Raw genomic sequence first — 16,277 nt, 5'->3', positions numbered from 1 at the left:
TTAGTTGCTGGCAGTTAGGAGCTTTAAGCTAAAATGTTCATTGCCTCAGCACATTTTGCCTTCTGCCCCAGCTGCCACTGGAATGCGTGTCTGAAACCCAGCCCTCGGCCTGAGAGAGATTCTGCACTCCTTGCCTTAAGGTCACCTTCGATGGCAGGTCCGGCCCAAGACATCCTCCTGTCAAAGGCAAAGAAAAAGATGGTGCCTCTTTCCCATTCCACGTACAGAAGCTGGTTGAACTGGCAAATTAATCTGTTTCCTATCCTGATGAAGAACTAGTGTGCCCCACCGCACTTGAAGGCAACGGGGTGGGTTAGGCAGTGCAGAGCAGCCGTATGGCACATGGCTTTCTCCTCTCCAACACGTTGCTTCTGCTTCCCCAGGATGTGCTGCATGAAGCCACTGCCTCCCTCAGCCTAATGGTAGGGCCGGTCCTGTTTGATGGTCCTGTTCCATGTTCACTTCACAAAGGGATCTTTTTATATTTATTTGGGGGTGGGGTGGGGGAGAGAAAGGGAGTGGGTGTTTGTTTTTTTGCATTAACAACTATACAGAATTATTATTATTATTATTATTATTATTATTATTAATTAATTAATTTATTTATATAGCACCATCCATGTACATGGTGCTGTACAGAGTAAAACAGTAAACAGCAAGACCCTGCCGCGTAGGCTTACATTCTAATAAAATCATAATAAAACAATAAGGAGGGGAAGAGAATGCAAACAGGCACAGGGTAGGGTAAACAGGCACTGGGTAGGGTAAAACTAACAGTATAACAGAACAGAAGGACGCAACAATGTTTTCCTTAATAAGAATCTAAGAAGAGCCATGCTACATCAGACCAAAGGTCTATCAAGTTCGGCATCCGTGTCCCATGGCCTCCAGCCAGATGCTTCTAAATAGGGCTGGCCCCGCTATCAGGCGGCAGATGCTGGGAGGTGGCAGGAAGGTATTGGACGAAAGTGTTGTATGTCCTGCATCCTGCCCCGAAGCTAGCTTGCTGCCTTCAGGGGCAGTGGGGGATGCTGTCACATTGTCAATGTTGAAGAAAGATTCATCTGCCAGTCCAGTATTGTTTGTACCTGGAATGGGAGGGGGGTGCCGTCCTGTTCTATGCCTCAGGCAGCAAAATATCTTCAGCAGCCCTGCTTCTGAAAAACCCACAAACAGGCAGTGATGAAACCCCCCCCCCCCAAAGGCAGCCGTGTTGGCCATAAGAAAAAATCCATTTAGTGAAATACCACCTCAAAGATCACAAAGAATGTTCCAGCTTTCATGATTTCTCACCTGATGAAGAGATCTGAACATCTCGAAGGCTTGCACATTTTTGTGAACTTTGAGGTGGTGTAATCAAAGTATTTCACTACATGGATTTTGGTATTCAGGGCTACCCTGTCTCTGAACATGGAGGTTCTATTTAACCATTATGGCTAATAGCCATTGATAGACCAATCACCCTCCACAAATTTCTCCAATCTTATTTGAAAGCTGCATAAGCAAGCCGTTGGCCATAAGCACACCTCATGACAGTGAATTCCATAGATTAATTATGTTATGTGAAGGAACTTCTTTCTGTATTGATTTCAGTACCAATTTCCTTGGGTTATCCCACTATTATGGAAGAAGAAGAAAAACCTATCTCTATCCACATATCCCACCCCACATATACTTTTATTCTTCCATCCTCCACAACAGATTCGTCCCTCATCACTAATTCTTTACCTATCTCTCCGGTAATAATTACTGATGTAGCAACAACCCTGATAGAGATCTGTAGCATAGAGCATGGCCTTTTTGATGGCTGCCCCACAGATGTGGAACGATCTTCCTCATAGGTGTGAAAATGCACTTCTGCCCCTGAGAAAGAAATATAAACCTCACATGCACTCTCTACTTTTGAATCCCAGGCAATTCGCAGTAGCTGAACATACTCCTACCTAAAGGGACGATATGGAGGTGTTAGTCAAGGAAGTTTTGCTTAAAATCAAGTACTCACATCAGTGCCCTCCGTCTCAAAGAAGTCAAACTGCAGGGATATTCGGTATTGGGTAGGTGCCACCAGCTGCCAGATACAGTTCTTGTTGGGCGGATAATCATTTGGCCATCCAGGGCTTGTAATGGAGCCATTGAGTTTGGTGATGAACCCACCGCAGGCAGCTGCAGGACAGAGACCCCAATAGATTGGTCACAGAGGACGCATGAACCTAATGCCCTGAGCTATCATGAGCTGTGCATTGCTGTGCAACTCTATTCTGATACAGAGTGGGCCTGTTCAGAAAACATGCTAAGCCATGGTTAGGCTGCTAACCATTTTGCAGCAAATTTTTAGTAAGCATGTTTAAACTGTGGTTATGTACCACCTATGATAAGGAATGGTTCACACGACACACTAAGCCATAATGTTTAGCTCAAAATGCTTAACCACTGTGGCTTAGCGTGTTGTCTGAACAGGGTCATTGAGTGTGATCTTTCTGATCTATATGGCTTGGGACCGGATATCTTAAGGACTGCCTTCTGCATTCAATCTGTTCAACGTTTGAGGCCCTGCTCCAGGTGCTATTAGTAAATCAGGTTTAATGGGCATCTAGTAGTAGCAAGGCCTTTTCAGAAGTGGCACCAACTTTGTAGAAATGCCTCCCCAAGCCCCCAAACAATACTCTTAAGGCACTTGCCTTTTCTAGAAAGTTTTTTTGACTTTGGAGGTATCCAGCAGTAATTTCTGTTACTGCACTGTGATATGCAGTATATGTTGCTGAGGTGTAATTATCTTTTTATTCTACTTGCAATTGTCATTTTGTACTTGCAATTACGTATCTTGTATTTGGGCTTTTCTACGCGGGGCGGTTAATCCGTTGCATCTACTTTTGGTTTCATGGCAGAATTGAGATCTGAGCATGACACAAGAAATGGTTCCTTTCCTGCTTTTACACTACGCAGCCTTTAGGTGGCACTGTGGTATAGCAGCATAGCGTAAATGCACATGAGGAAAATTGTGCTTTACTTTCACTAATCAGAAATAATACCCCATTTTCCTTGCTTTAAAAAAAACTCTTAGAAACTGCTGTTTACAAACAAGCGAAAATGGAGGGTTGCAATGTTATCTGAAGAACCCATAAAAAACTGTGAGTAGGAAATTATGAACCCACAACAATGCTTCATTTAGAAAAGCTCTTTGTTTGCTATTTTATTGATTTTATATGAATTGCCCAGAGAATTTGGCTATTGGGCAGTATAGAAATAAAGTGTATAACCTGCCTGGCCACTGAAGTAAAATCACAGGGCCTGCTTCTGGTGGTTCCAAATGGACCTATGGCCTGATTTGGCGTCCGTAGGGGAAGAGCCTTCAGTGTGGTGGCCCCTTTCCTATAGAATTCCCTGCCTTTGGAAATCAGGCAGGTGCCAATCTTGTGCTGCTTCCAGCGCCTCCTGAAAACATTGTTATTTCAGGTCGTGGTTTTACCAGAACTCAGTATTATCAGAACTTTGTTGCTTTTTAAAAAATAGTAATTTTTTGATATGGAGTTTTTATTCTTTTATCCTATCTGCTGTTCACCGCCCCAAAATCTTTTGGATGTGGAGCAGCAGACAAATATAGTAAATAAATAAATAAATATGCTGCAAGCCGCTTTGAGTTTCTTTTGATGAAGAAAAGTGGCATATAAATGAACAAATAAAACCAATGCTGCCCCATCATCTCAGCTGCAGTAAGCAAAAAGAGGCCCTCTGAGGCTGGGCAGCCCCGCGTCCCAAATGCTTACCTTCACACCTGCGTTTGTCGGAAGCCACCTCATAGCCAGGGTCGCAGGCACACTTGTAGCTGCCCAGAGTGTTCATACACCTCTGCTCGCACCCACCATTGTCTGGTCTTGAGCACTCGTCCACTTCTAGGGTGACAAAACCGGGGAAGTCTCAATATTTAAACCTATCTGACCCTCTGTCTAATTCTACTCCACTGCTAAGTTTCATTTGGGCTTCCTACTGTGCTTCTGTTTCTTCTGCAAGCTCTGTGAGCCACAGAGGTAGCTATCTACATTTATATAGAGAGAGAGGTCATAGCTAGACCTAAGGTTTATCCCTGGATCATCCAGGGGTCAAACCCGTTCATCTAGGTGACACACAGGGGATCCAGTGCTCAGGCAGGGGCGAAGCCTGGATGATCCCAGGATAAACCTTAGGTCTAGCTGTGGCCAGAGAGAGAGAGAGAGTCTTTTCTGTCTGGCAAAGAAGAAAGGGAGCACCACTGGACCATACAGTAGACTATGCAGGATAAGAAGCCTTTTGTGGAGGCAGAAAAGAAATTGGTTCTGGGAGTAAGAGAGTGGTGTTTCCCTTAGCCCAGCAAAAACACGTTTGTTTCCCCCTGGTGGAGTCTGCCTCCCAGTGGCCAAAAGGGGAACACCCCCATCTGGATAAATTTCCCAAGAAAGTGGAAGACCAAACATCTGAATGGGCATGTGTCTCTTCAGAACACCTTGCTTTAAAACTAGGATATTGGGTCTCAGATCACAGGATGGAACAAGCTGATTTGCTGGATCAACTCCAAGTACCTGGTGATAGCACCAAGTTCATTCCGCCCTCTTTTGGTAAGTGTAGTGCCTGTTTACCCTACACTGTGCCTGTTTGCATTCTCTTCCCCTCCTTATTGTTTTATTATGATTTTATTAGAATGTAAGCCTATGCGGCAGGCTCTTGCTATTTACTGTTTTACTCTGTACAGCACCATGTACATGGATGGTGCTATATAAATAAATAATAATAATAATAACCCACTCATTGTATGGAGTCTTTCCCTCTCCCACAGAAATCTGTTGACTCTGAGGTCCTGTGCAATGCTATGCTCCAGGACCAGACCCGTGGAAATGCAGTACCTTTGAAGAAGTTGACGGCAAAGCCTGCCTTGTTGATGGAGCTGTCCGACACAAACTTCATCCACAGCTTGTTGGAGGTGCTCTTAATGTCGTCAGGCTTATCGTAACCACAGTACCTTCCGATCAGGTTGCCTGACTCGGTGTTACCGTCCCGGATCTCCAGGTAGTCGTAAGCACAGCTGTCATGACGCTCAATCTGCGGGAAAAGGGGAGGAAGGTAAGATTAGGGGGCACAATACCTTGGAGCCACAATACACGATGGAACACCTTTCCCGACATGAACCCACCCATACACTACACTCAACATCTAAGGTCCTCCTCCGAGTGCCTACTCTGAGGGAAGCTCGGAGGATGGCAACAAGGGAGAAGGCCTTTTCAGTGGTGGCCCCCCAATTATAGAATGATCTCCCCGACGAGGCTCGCCTGGCGCCAACAGGGTCAAGACTTTTCTCTTCCCCAGGCAGTTAACAACATATGCTGAGTTTTTAACTGACCCCAGAATAGTTGTTTTAAATAGTTATTGTTGTTTTTATGCTTTTGATGATTTTAAATTTTTATATTTGTTTTCAATGTTCACTGTTTTTAACCTTTGTAAACCGTCCAGAGAGCTTCGGCTATGGGGCGGTATATAAATGTAATAAATAAATAAATAAAAATTAGGGAACAATGAGTATTCATGCAGTGCTAGAGGGGAGAATGGCGCAGAAACTATAGAATAGTAACTAGGTCAAATTTAGCTTGAGAACAAGCTAAATTTGGTCTATTTACTGCTCCGTAGTGGTAAACAAAGTTCATAAGGACTCAGTGTCAGGAATAAGGTTTGGGTTTCTCAAAAGCTGCTTTCAGAGGCTGATGCAATGTAAGCATTGACTTAATTGGTGCACTGAGATCCTAGAAAGGCACCAAGGGTCAAACTAGATTGATGTCAAATGAGTCACTGCACTGAAAGGCAAATAGCAACCACAGAGGAGGGGCTGATAGTTACAAGGGTCACGGCAGGCTTGCCTCCCAATGCAAAGAGCAGCTTGAGATAAGCAATTTTCACTGGCGCTGTAGCAGGGGAAGACAGGGTGAAAGCTCCCTTCCCAGTCTGCTGCAGTCCTGACAATTATAACTTACTGCTCCCCCTGCTCAAGCGGCTGCTATTTGCATTTTTCTTTAAGTGTGCACATTAAATGCAAAGGCACTGCATCTACGTTGGCTGTGAGAGTTTGCCAGCCTTGTTATACGGGAGGTGGTAAATGCATATCAGAGTTTAGTATTGTCTGTCCCTTGGAAAGTAGCTGAAATTCTAGTAGTTGCTGATGTCAACGCCTTTGGTACCTCGAAGGACAGGAAAGAGAGGCCCACGTGGTATCCTTCTGAGACAGTAATTTTCCAGATGCACAATTTATTGGGCCGGTAGTCGTCGGGATAGTTGGGAGACTGGATGTGCCCATAGTCTTTCTTCACGTCTCCCCCGCAGATGGCTAGAAGAAGAACGTAAAGAGATGCAACCCCAGCTAGAAATCTTGTGTTTCCCTTAAGAAAGGGCACGAATGCATCCCGAAAGAAGCAAGGCCATATATGGAGGAAGAGGCTTCTTACCAACGAACCCAAGAAAAGCTCCCCTGGTTGTCTTAACACATCAAAAGAAATTGCCCCTAGGAATGCCACACACAGAACCAACAAGAGGTTGAGTCCAGGAGATTTGACGGGTTTATTTAAATATATTATAGGCTGCTACCTAAAATTATTATTCTGGTTTCCAGCAATTTGAAGGGTTTCCCACCCCCCAGTTCTGATCCTGTCCTCTCTCTAAACTGGAAGCCTTCCCATCTCTCAACTTCAAGGGCTCCCACACAGGGCTTTTCTTGTGCAACCACCCTGCTTTGGTCATGGCATTTCATGGGGGTCCAGCCATCATCCTCTATTTGGAACCATCCCATGTTTTCCCACTGCTTCTTCCATCCTTTTTCTTACCACTAAAAATCTGTTCAGGATGGAAAGCCAGAATAGCTGCAACGTTGTCGTTTGATTGTTAGAATTAGAACAGGGAAGAGTGGGGGTTGTTCCCCAACCCAATTAATTTGGTGGACAGCCCACTCCTGCGCAAGAGGCCCCCTGTTTGGAAAGACTCTTAACGATGCCCAGATTGAAGAAAAAAGCAGTACCTTCATAGGTTGCAAAGAAGCCTTTGCCCTCCCAGCTGCTGCTGCTGCGGAATTCAATCCAGAGGCGGCTGTCGGTCGAGTGGATGGGCTCTGGAAGTTTGTTCCCACAGAACCTACCTGGAGAAAAACCAAATGTTTTCTTGCGTATGTTGCTCGTAGCTCTACTGCTGCGTGAAAGCTTTAACACGTCTTTCCTTTCTTGATTGGACCAATTGGCCGTCTTAACCCTAATCTCTATTCTCCACCCATTGCCCCAAACTCTAAATTCTTCGAAAATTGGAAACTTGGAAGCAGAAAAAGGCCAGGAAACATGTACACATGTATTTATTTATTTATTAAATTTATATACTGCCCCATAGCCGAAGCTCTCTGGGCGGTACACACACACACACACACACACCTTGATTTGTACAATTTATTGCGAGTTCAGAATATGAAACCATACAAGAAAAGATTTAAGAGCTGAAAAAGCCAGACAGATGAAACAGAGATAAAGAAGGAAGCATATTCTTAACGATTCTTATATCTGCCTGCAGCGGCATAATGAAAACAGTGGTTGGTTGTTAAAGCCATGCCAACTTATAATGTAAATTAGATACACTTTTTAAGAACAGTGAAGCACTGGGCAGGCGGCCCAGGATAAGAGCAGATTCTACAACAAATACAGTTTCAGATCAAGATGGAATTTCCTCCGAAATGATGACTTGTAGCCACTTCTAATCTAAGGGCTTCACTGAGCACTAATTAGTTGAGACTCATTAATCATACACCAGCACAATACACTCACTCACTTCTCCATCATTGTATGGGGTCCTTCCCAGACTACTGTTTCTTTAACTAGATAGTTCCCTACAGCTGAGTACAGCTACAATAGCACCTGCTGTCAGCAAAAGAAATAACAGAGTGAAATGCATCATCAGTGGAGCAATGATGAAAGAGATGTTAATTATTTTAGAGGAAGTATAATTATGTGTAACAAGTGAAAATAATGAATGCTGCACAAGTACACCATTGCACAGGGGAAGAAAAGGTGATGGCAATCCCTCCCCCATTTTTTCCTAGCTAGAGTGAATTTTCCAATGTTCATCTCTGAACTTCAAAAGGAGGAGGAAGTTATTATACTCTGAAATTGTCACTACCCCAAAGACTTTCCCTAAACTGTGAATAAGGTGAAATACAAAACCAAATAACCACTGTAGTGGCGAAAGTATTGGACTGGGAGTCGGGAGATCCAGGTTCTTGTCCCCACTCAGCCATGGAAGCTCACTGGGTGACTTTGGGCAAGTCACAGACTCTCAGCCCAAACTACCTCACAGGCATAGGCGTGCGGAGCACATTTTATTAGGTGGTTCGGCCAGGGATACTTTTTTTAAGGTAAACATTGATTGAACATACAGTAATAAAGGACTTTTTTTCATTCATCGAACAAACGAAAACTGAAGTAAACTGGATTTTTTTTTAATTAACAAGTAATCTGTACTTTAAAAATACACATTTTAAAACAGAGTCTGAATAATATTTTTTTGCTGTAGTGATAACCAGGCATATATAAAGATGGTCAACTTTCACCATCTTTAAATTTAATCAGATAATGACCTAATCCAAACTTACTAAAACAGATTCAGGTTTCTTGATCAGGCTTGTTGTGGTTCAAAGATCAAGTGTATTTTAACTCATTGGGTGCAGATTTCAACACCAAGCAAGTCCACATTTGGCATATGGAGAGCACCTTGATAGTAGATATATACAGCTTGCATTTTTAAATACTTGAAAAATTCAAAATATAAACAACACATTGAATCCAACACTTGTCTTAGGGCAGGCCAGAATAGTCACAGGGTCTGTGATAGGGCAGGCCAGAACAGTTGGGGAATCTGCAAGAGTAGTCGAAATAGTTTGAGGGGTCAAACTATGCAAATAGATGGTGGGAACCTCCTGACGTGTGCTTATCCCCAGGTTAGCAATACGGCACAAACACAATCCAAAGACCACGTTTCCTACACAAAGCCTCCCTTGTTCTAGGGGGGTTTTGCAGGAGAAGCAATCTGGGTTGGGCATTATTAGAGGTTGCTGAGGGGGAGGCGGGCGAAAACCAAGCAGCTGAGGATGGGGAATGGACGCGGGGGCCACGTACCTTCCCTGGCAGCGCTGCTGGCCTCCAGCTGCTACTCCCTCCACCTCGTAAGGTGCTGCTGCTGCTGCTTCTCCATCCTCCCTCCTCGCGCTGCCCAAGGCTCTGGCCCTTGCGCCGCCGCGCCTTGTGCTTCCGCCCCGCAGAGCAGCCTTGCTGTGCAGCTCAGCCAGCAGCCGGGGTCTTCGGCGCGCTCTTGAATCGTGCGAGATCTCGGCTGCTGGCTGGGAAGTCTCGCAGGAACTGTTGCAAGACTTCCTACTTTCTGTGAAAGTTGGCTGGGCAGCCGGGAAGCAAGGCTGCAGAGCAGCTGCGGGGCTGGGCCGCGCTTAGAGGAGCTCGGGCCAGAGCAGCGGCGCCTCGCTTGTCCTCTCTCCCTCAAGTGGCTCACTGTGCAGGTGGGGCAAACATGGCGGCGGCAGCGGATTAGGGGGTTCAGTTGAACCCCCTGAACCTGCTGTGTGCACGCCAATGCTCACAGGGTTGTTGTTGTGAGGATAAAATGGAGAGGAGGAGGATTGTGTATGCCATCTTGAGTTCCATGGAGAAAAAAAAGGTGGGATATAAATGCAATAAAATAAATAAATAAATAATCCAGCCCGCAAACTGGACCGAGGTTAGCTAGTTGGTGCGTCACAGCTGGACTGGTAGATGGACTTGAGAGTTTCTTTCAATATTAAAATCAATGTCTTTATGAAAATCAATGTCTCTATGAAATCTAACCACATGCCATGGCTTGGCCATGGAGATGTTCCTATTGGTTACCTCGCGGGGTGGCCTTCCTCCAGAACCCGTCTCTCACCTCCACGTAGTCATACCAGCATAGCCGACTTCGGTACAGATCCATGATTGTAAAGTTCAGAATGATCTGGGAAGCAAGTAGAAGTTACAGGTACTGAACATTAATCACATCAACATGCTCCATGCATTTCCCAGTTTCTCTGCTTTCCACTGATTTGAGGACAATAGCCCAGTAAAACTGGTAGACAACATAATGGTTGCTGTTGGACAAGAATTTCAAGAATGTGGATATTCCGAACATGTACAATATAGAACTTGGGGGCAAATACACCTTCCAAAAGAATTGTAGCTTTCATTTTAAACAAACCAAAAAGAACAGCACAAGTTCCTTTCCCTCATGATTCATGAGGGGTGTGTGAATATATGCGGGCAAAATCCATTGAAGGATCAGATATCAAAGCTGTCTCTGGAAGTAACAGTAACGGATAGGTGCAGGAGGTGTAATGATGGAGGAATTTCTGCTCATATATGGTGGCATTGTAATCCTGTTAGGGAATATTGGAAGAAGATAATGAATAGTATCAGAGAAATTACAGGCAATTAACCCCAGCAACTACACTCCTGGGTGATACTGAAGAACAGACCCTCTAGAGATTTAGTGGTGATGGTGAGTTATATGTTAATACCTGCAAGGATTCTCTTAGCAAAAGCTTGACAATCAACATGTATACTGTCTCTTTTAGAATGGGAAAAGAAGATTTGGATTGCCATGGTGATGAATATAATAACAAGTCATAAGTTGTTATGGAAGGAAGAATGAGCTCCATCTAGACTTTCCAAAAAGGATAACATTTATGGGAATAGCTTCAGGCCGGGTGATTTAGCAACTGTAGGAATGCTATATACAGGTGGAAGTATTGTAACTGTCCCGAATGATTGTATTGGGGAACGAAATTGTGTGCGTGTGTGTGAATAAAAGAGAATTCCTCATTACCTTGTTTGTTTTCTCTTCCTTTGCTTAGCACACTAAACCAAATTATCTGAAACACCAAACTAGTCATAAACAATGGACACTGCACACAATATGTGGATAGGCCAGAGAGGTAAATAAAACACACACAGCTGCCTTGTCATGCGTTGCTTGGCTTTGGAAACCAGCAACTAAGGAGCAACAGCGGGCCACTCATTAAGGGCCTGCTTAAGGCTATTTGGAGCGGTTGTACAGGATGCGCTCACGATATCCGCCCCCCCCCGCCCCCTCGTTCAGAAAATGGGCAACTCTGTTTAGAACAGAGATGGGTTGACAGCTTGTCGCTCACTCTTCTGCGTGAAAAGCCCAGAACTGGAAAGGGTACGAAATTCCAATCCTTGCTGAGCAGATAGCCATTAAAAAAAAAGTGAATGTGTGCTTAGCTTCTATTATGTGGGAGAATTCTGTAAATCTCAAACTGGTGCTCCCACTAACGTCCATGTTTACACTGCTAGCCTGGCAGACCGAGCTGTTTGTTGTGGGCGCCACCTAGCCTGCAATACTAGCCTGCCTGAACATCCAGTCAGCTGACACCCAAAGACCAATCCCACTCTACCAGGCCCTATAAAGTGCAGGCCTCAGAGTTTGCTCCTGAGTTTGAACGCATCTCAGATGTGAGGCTACTGCCTAAGCACCTTTCCCCTGATTGTTGCCTTGTCTCTTGACCCTTGCCTGGTTTTGACTACACCCCTTACTTATGGCTCCTTCAGCCTTAACTACTGCCTTTGAACTTGACTCCTGTCTGTTTTGTACCAACAATTGCTTTTGGACTAAGTGAACTGAGAGTCAGCTCTCCTGGGTCCTGGAAGCCTACGAAGGGACCTGCCGGATCAGGCCAAGGATCCATCTGGTCCAACACTCTGTTCACACAGTGCCCAACCAGCTGCTCCCAATGGGAAACCCACAAGCAGGACACGAATGCAATAAAAGAGAATTCCTCATTCCCTTGTTTTCTCTTCCTTTGGTTAGCACACTAAACCAAATTATCTGAAACACCAAACTAGACATAAACAGTGAACACTGCATACAATATATGTGGATAGGGCAGAGATAGACTTACTGTCTCCAATACTGGAGCCATCAGGACTCATATCCATTGATAGCCTTCTCTTCCAGGAATTTATCCAATCCACTTTTAAAGCCATCCAAATGGGTGGCCACCACTCCATCATGTGGAAGTGAATGCCATCGTTTGACTATGTGCTACGTGAAAAAGCCCTTCCTTTATCTGTCCTGAATCTCCCACCAATCAGCTTCATGGGAGGACTTTGGATTCTAGCATTAGGAGAGAGGGAGAAAAATGTCTCCCTGTCCACCATTCATTGTTTTGTACACCTCTATCATTTCTCAACCCTTTTCTAAGCTAAACAATCCTAACTGTTGTAACCTTCCCCCATAGGAGAAGCATACCAGACCAAACAGGAAATATATCCCAGCCCAGAACCTGGAACCTGACCCTCATTGATGCCTAATCCATTCTTTTCCAGGCCCATTCCCAAGCCAGATTAGGGTTGCCATTTTTTTATAGGCCAGCCTCCCCCAAACTGTTGCATTCCGGACATGATGGACTGCAACTCCCATCATTCTCAGGAAGCACAGCCAATGACCATGGCGAGCATCAGGTTAGTGAAAGCTGTTATAGGCCATGTTCCTTTGCCTTTAACAGCAATCTGCCGTGCTGGAATTCAGCAAGTGAAGCTTTACGCATGACTTTATCTCTGCTTCAGCTTAAATTCCTGCACATTTGGCTGCTGTTAAAACCACAAGAGCAGATACAATTAAAGGTAGCAATCTGATTCCACCTGGAAGCTGTGAGTAGTATTCACATCTGCAAGGAGACTGGAAGGTGTGGACCCTCATTACTTGCTCAGTGTTTCCCTTTTATGAATCTAGGTCTGCACTTTTGAGATTAATTTAGACCAAAATAGTCTCAGAAAGTTGAGATGAAAAACATCTGAAACCAAAGTCAGCTCCCCGACTGTTGAAGTTGCATGTGATCTTTTGTATTTGTGGAAAGCATGTGGATTGCTGGCATTCCTGGGCCCAATGATTAAGCTGTTCCAAGCTAGAAGTCACTTTGGCTCATCAGTTTAGAAATGATCCCAAATCTCTGTGCCAGAGTCAGAATTTCTCCAGAAGGACCACTCGCTATTCCAAGCTATTAGGGACAGAGATAAGCCTGCCATTCAAAATGGCCTTACAAGAGACGCTGGGAATGGCAACAGGAAATCCTGGTTATTGTCTGCAAGTCTGATAAATAAAGCAGCAAATATCAATCTATTTCTCTATTCAAGTCTTGAAAATGCAAGGAGTCCGAGTATGTAAAATACACAAGTATGGGACATACATTCTTATAAATATGGGACTGTTTCCATATGGCCGGGATGTTGAAACCCTTTCAGCCCTAGAGCCAAATTCCATTTCAGAGAAGTTCTTGGCAGCATTCCGCTTGTAGGCGGGGCAAATGGCAAAAGGGGGTGGAGCCAAAATACCCCAAAATACCAGCATATTTTAACTTAAAGCTCTTACTGCCAGTAACTAAGAGTATCAGCAGATGAGCGTTTTATAGCACGCTCGTTACACAGATTTTTCCAGGTCCTTTTCATGACGCTGTCCCTCCCGCTCCTTCCAGTTGTTTGCTCATTAAAAAAAAAAAAGACCCCGGAAAATCTGATTTTTCCTCCTTGAGCGAAATGTGCCACCATTTCCTGCTGAGTGCAGGGAGCGCAGCGTGATACAAATGCCCACTTCAATGGGCCGCATGGTCTTTACTTACTCTTCCTTCAGGGTGTGAAGGAAGAGGAAGCTGCTCGTCCCTATTGTGGGACAGAAGCACGAGGCAAAGCGATGGGAGGGATCGCGCACAAGCTGGGAAATGATGAGTTGGTGAGGGAAAGTGGGTGGGGCCAAAGCTACGGCCTAATCCTGGAGGGCCAGATTGGGAGACCAGCCTGAACTGCTCCAGCCCTCTGCTATGGCATGCATCTGATAACTTGGCATTCCAGTATCACAACATTCTAACTTCCCAACATGACGAAGTGTGTGCAGCTGCTTACTGGCTTTTCCCTACCAGTGTTTTCAAAACTTGGGTAGGAAAATGTGATATCAGAAGCAGCCTTAAGAATGGGTTCAAGAAGGGAGACATTGGCTGCGTCCGGACAACACTTTAGTCAATGGTGGGTGGAGCAGTCAACTCACAGTTGGGTTTTTTCCGGGTACTCCCCACACAACGTGTTCCTACGCAACTGTGAGTGGTTGGGGCTGGCGTTGAGTGGACTAACAGTCAACCCGGCATTTGACTGACACAGCCTCTGCCCCTTTCCCCACCCTCCCTCTCTCAGTCCTCCCAGTGCTATCCCAGCCGCCTCTGTGAGCTGTGCTGGCTGTAGCACAGTAGCTGGCATGGTTTTGGCCACTCTTGCCTGGGAACTCTTGCCTGGGAACTGTGTAGCCAGGTGAAAAGTCAACTCAACCCTGCAAAAAACTCCACTGGCACAGTTCAGTCAACACCAAAACAACTGTTGTGCAAGAAGTCAACTCTGCAGCCGGTTGTTTTTCTCCAGTAATTTTTTTGAGGAAAAACTCAACCGTCCGGTGGTTTTTCCCCAACAGACGACACAAATACCAACCATTGGCCTTTCAACTGACAGTTGACTACTAAAACCACTGGTGGTCATTGTGTTGTCCGAACTGAGTCGTTGGGAAAGAAATGTGGAGGGGGGGAAGCAGAAGAGGGCAGAACAAGCCCCAGTTCAGAGACCCAACCTAAACTGTAGATGGGTGATCGTGTTACGTAGGGTGTCCATATGGAAAGGAGGACCAGGCTCCTGTATCTTTCACAGTTGTATTGAAAGGGGAATTTCAGCAGGTCTTGTTTGTATTCATACAGCACCTGGTGAAATTCCCTCTTCATTACAACAATTAAAGCTGCAGGAGCCCTGGCCTCTTCACCAGATACAAAAGCTTTAACTGCAGGAGCCCTGCAGGGAATTTCACCAGGTGCTGTATGCATACAAATGACACCTGCTGAAATTCCCTTTTCAATGCAATTATTAAAGATACAGGAGCCCTGTCCTCTTTTCCACATGGTCACCCTAGTGCTAGGTCCCATCTTGTCTGGCTTTGGTTGGTCCTGTATTCAAGGGATAATAAGGCTCTGCTCACAGTCACTGATCACACAGCTCACTGTCCCTCATGAGAAAGATGGTCATGTGAATCAGCCCTAGGAAGGAAAAACAGAAATAAAAAGTGGGGTGGGGGAGGAGGAGGGAGAGAAAGACAGACTGGGAGGGGCAGAGATTGTGAGACAATTCCAAGTAGTACAGCAAAACAGGTGCACTGGACCAGTAACTACCTTTTCCCCTGGGGTGACTGATATCCTCCAGATGCAGTGCTTGTGTGCAGCATATCCATTGGGGAACGTGGGTGAGGAGAAGTTCCCTTGACTGTCCTGCAGAGTCTCTCCACAAGCTGGAGTGCAGGGAAAAAGAAAAGAAAACACACGCACATTTAATAAGGAAGTTAAACAACAGCTGCAAAGATGCCCATCCTATGCTATCTCCCCTAAGCGGACACCTTCAGTGCAGCCAGATGGCTCTAATTTCAGGAACTGCACGTACTGTTTCCACAGTCCAGTCCAGGAGGATGACGTGATGCAGTTAGGTCACAGGTACCTGGGGGGGAGGGGGAAGGTACCTGCCTGTATCTAGGATACTTCCTTTGCACATGGTTGCACACCACAGTGCTCAGGTAGGAACATGTTCATGAGCTACTGCTATGTGAGCATGCCCATATAATGATTGCACTATATCCACTTTCCCAAATCAAAATTATGTTGATTTCTGCAACAACAACAACAACCACAATCCTGCAACACCCATACGTTGTGCAAATTCAGCAGATTTTTATTTTGCTGTATTTCTTCCGCTCGTCATGGCGAAGAGCAAGGAAGTATGTATGGCACTGAAGCCCTAGGACTTGACTGCTGGAAATCCTGCTTGTCAACACCCACAAGGGGCTTCTAAGATTTCCCCAGTTGATTGTGCCATACTTTCAGTTCCGAGGCTATATTTGGGGCCTTAAGGACTAGAAACTTGCATTGAAAAGAAAAGAAACGGAAGTGGATATTATCAAAACAATACTGAATTCTATGCCCAGTAATATTTGGGACACCTGTATGAAAGGGTTGCAGTAGAGTCCTGCTTATTCTCCTAAGCAGTCATATCCCACAGGAAATTGTCACTTATTTCTTCACTCTTGTTTTGCTCTTGAAATTGGCTCATTCAAGATAAAGACGCGCCCCCCCCCTTCTTTCCTCAAAGTATCTATAGCTTGTTCTGCAGCTATGA

The 16,277-nt window shown here is 45.1% G+C and overlaps 1 protein-coding gene across 3 annotated transcripts in view; it reads right to left on the bottom strand.

Annotated features, from left to right (window-relative positions):
• BMP1 (bone morphogenetic protein 1) overlaps window positions 1–16,277 on the bottom strand; it is a 169,120-nt gene that overhangs the window by 22,528 nt on the left and 130,315 nt on the right. For all 3 annotated transcript variants that reach the window (XM_063139360.1, XM_063139362.1, XM_063139361.1), the window contains 7 exons: window positions 15,284–15,399; window positions 9,924–10,026; window positions 7,028–7,144; window positions 6,198–6,343; window positions 4,875–5,070; window positions 3,765–3,890; window positions 2,003–2,163 (listed from right to left, as the gene is read on the bottom strand). In XM_063139360.1, the coding sequence (XP_062995430.1) occupies window positions 2,003–2,163; window positions 3,765–3,890; window positions 4,875–5,070; window positions 6,198–6,343; window positions 7,028–7,144; window positions 9,924–10,026; window positions 15,284–15,399 (965 nt within the window). The remainder of the gene's footprint in view (window positions 1–2,002; window positions 2,164–3,764; window positions 3,891–4,874; window positions 5,071–6,197; window positions 6,344–7,027; window positions 7,145–9,923; window positions 10,027–15,283; window positions 15,400–16,277) is intronic.

The sequence above is a fragment of the Elgaria multicarinata genome, chromosome 12, assembly GCF_023053635.1.
Source record: "Elgaria multicarinata webbii isolate HBS135686 ecotype San Diego chromosome 12, rElgMul1.1.pri, whole genome shotgun sequence".
Taxonomy (NCBI): domain Eukaryota; kingdom Metazoa; phylum Chordata; class Lepidosauria; order Squamata; family Anguidae; genus Elgaria; species Elgaria multicarinata.
The sequence above is the reverse complement of the archived record's forward strand: the minus strand, read 5'-3'. Positions and strand labels throughout refer to the sequence as shown.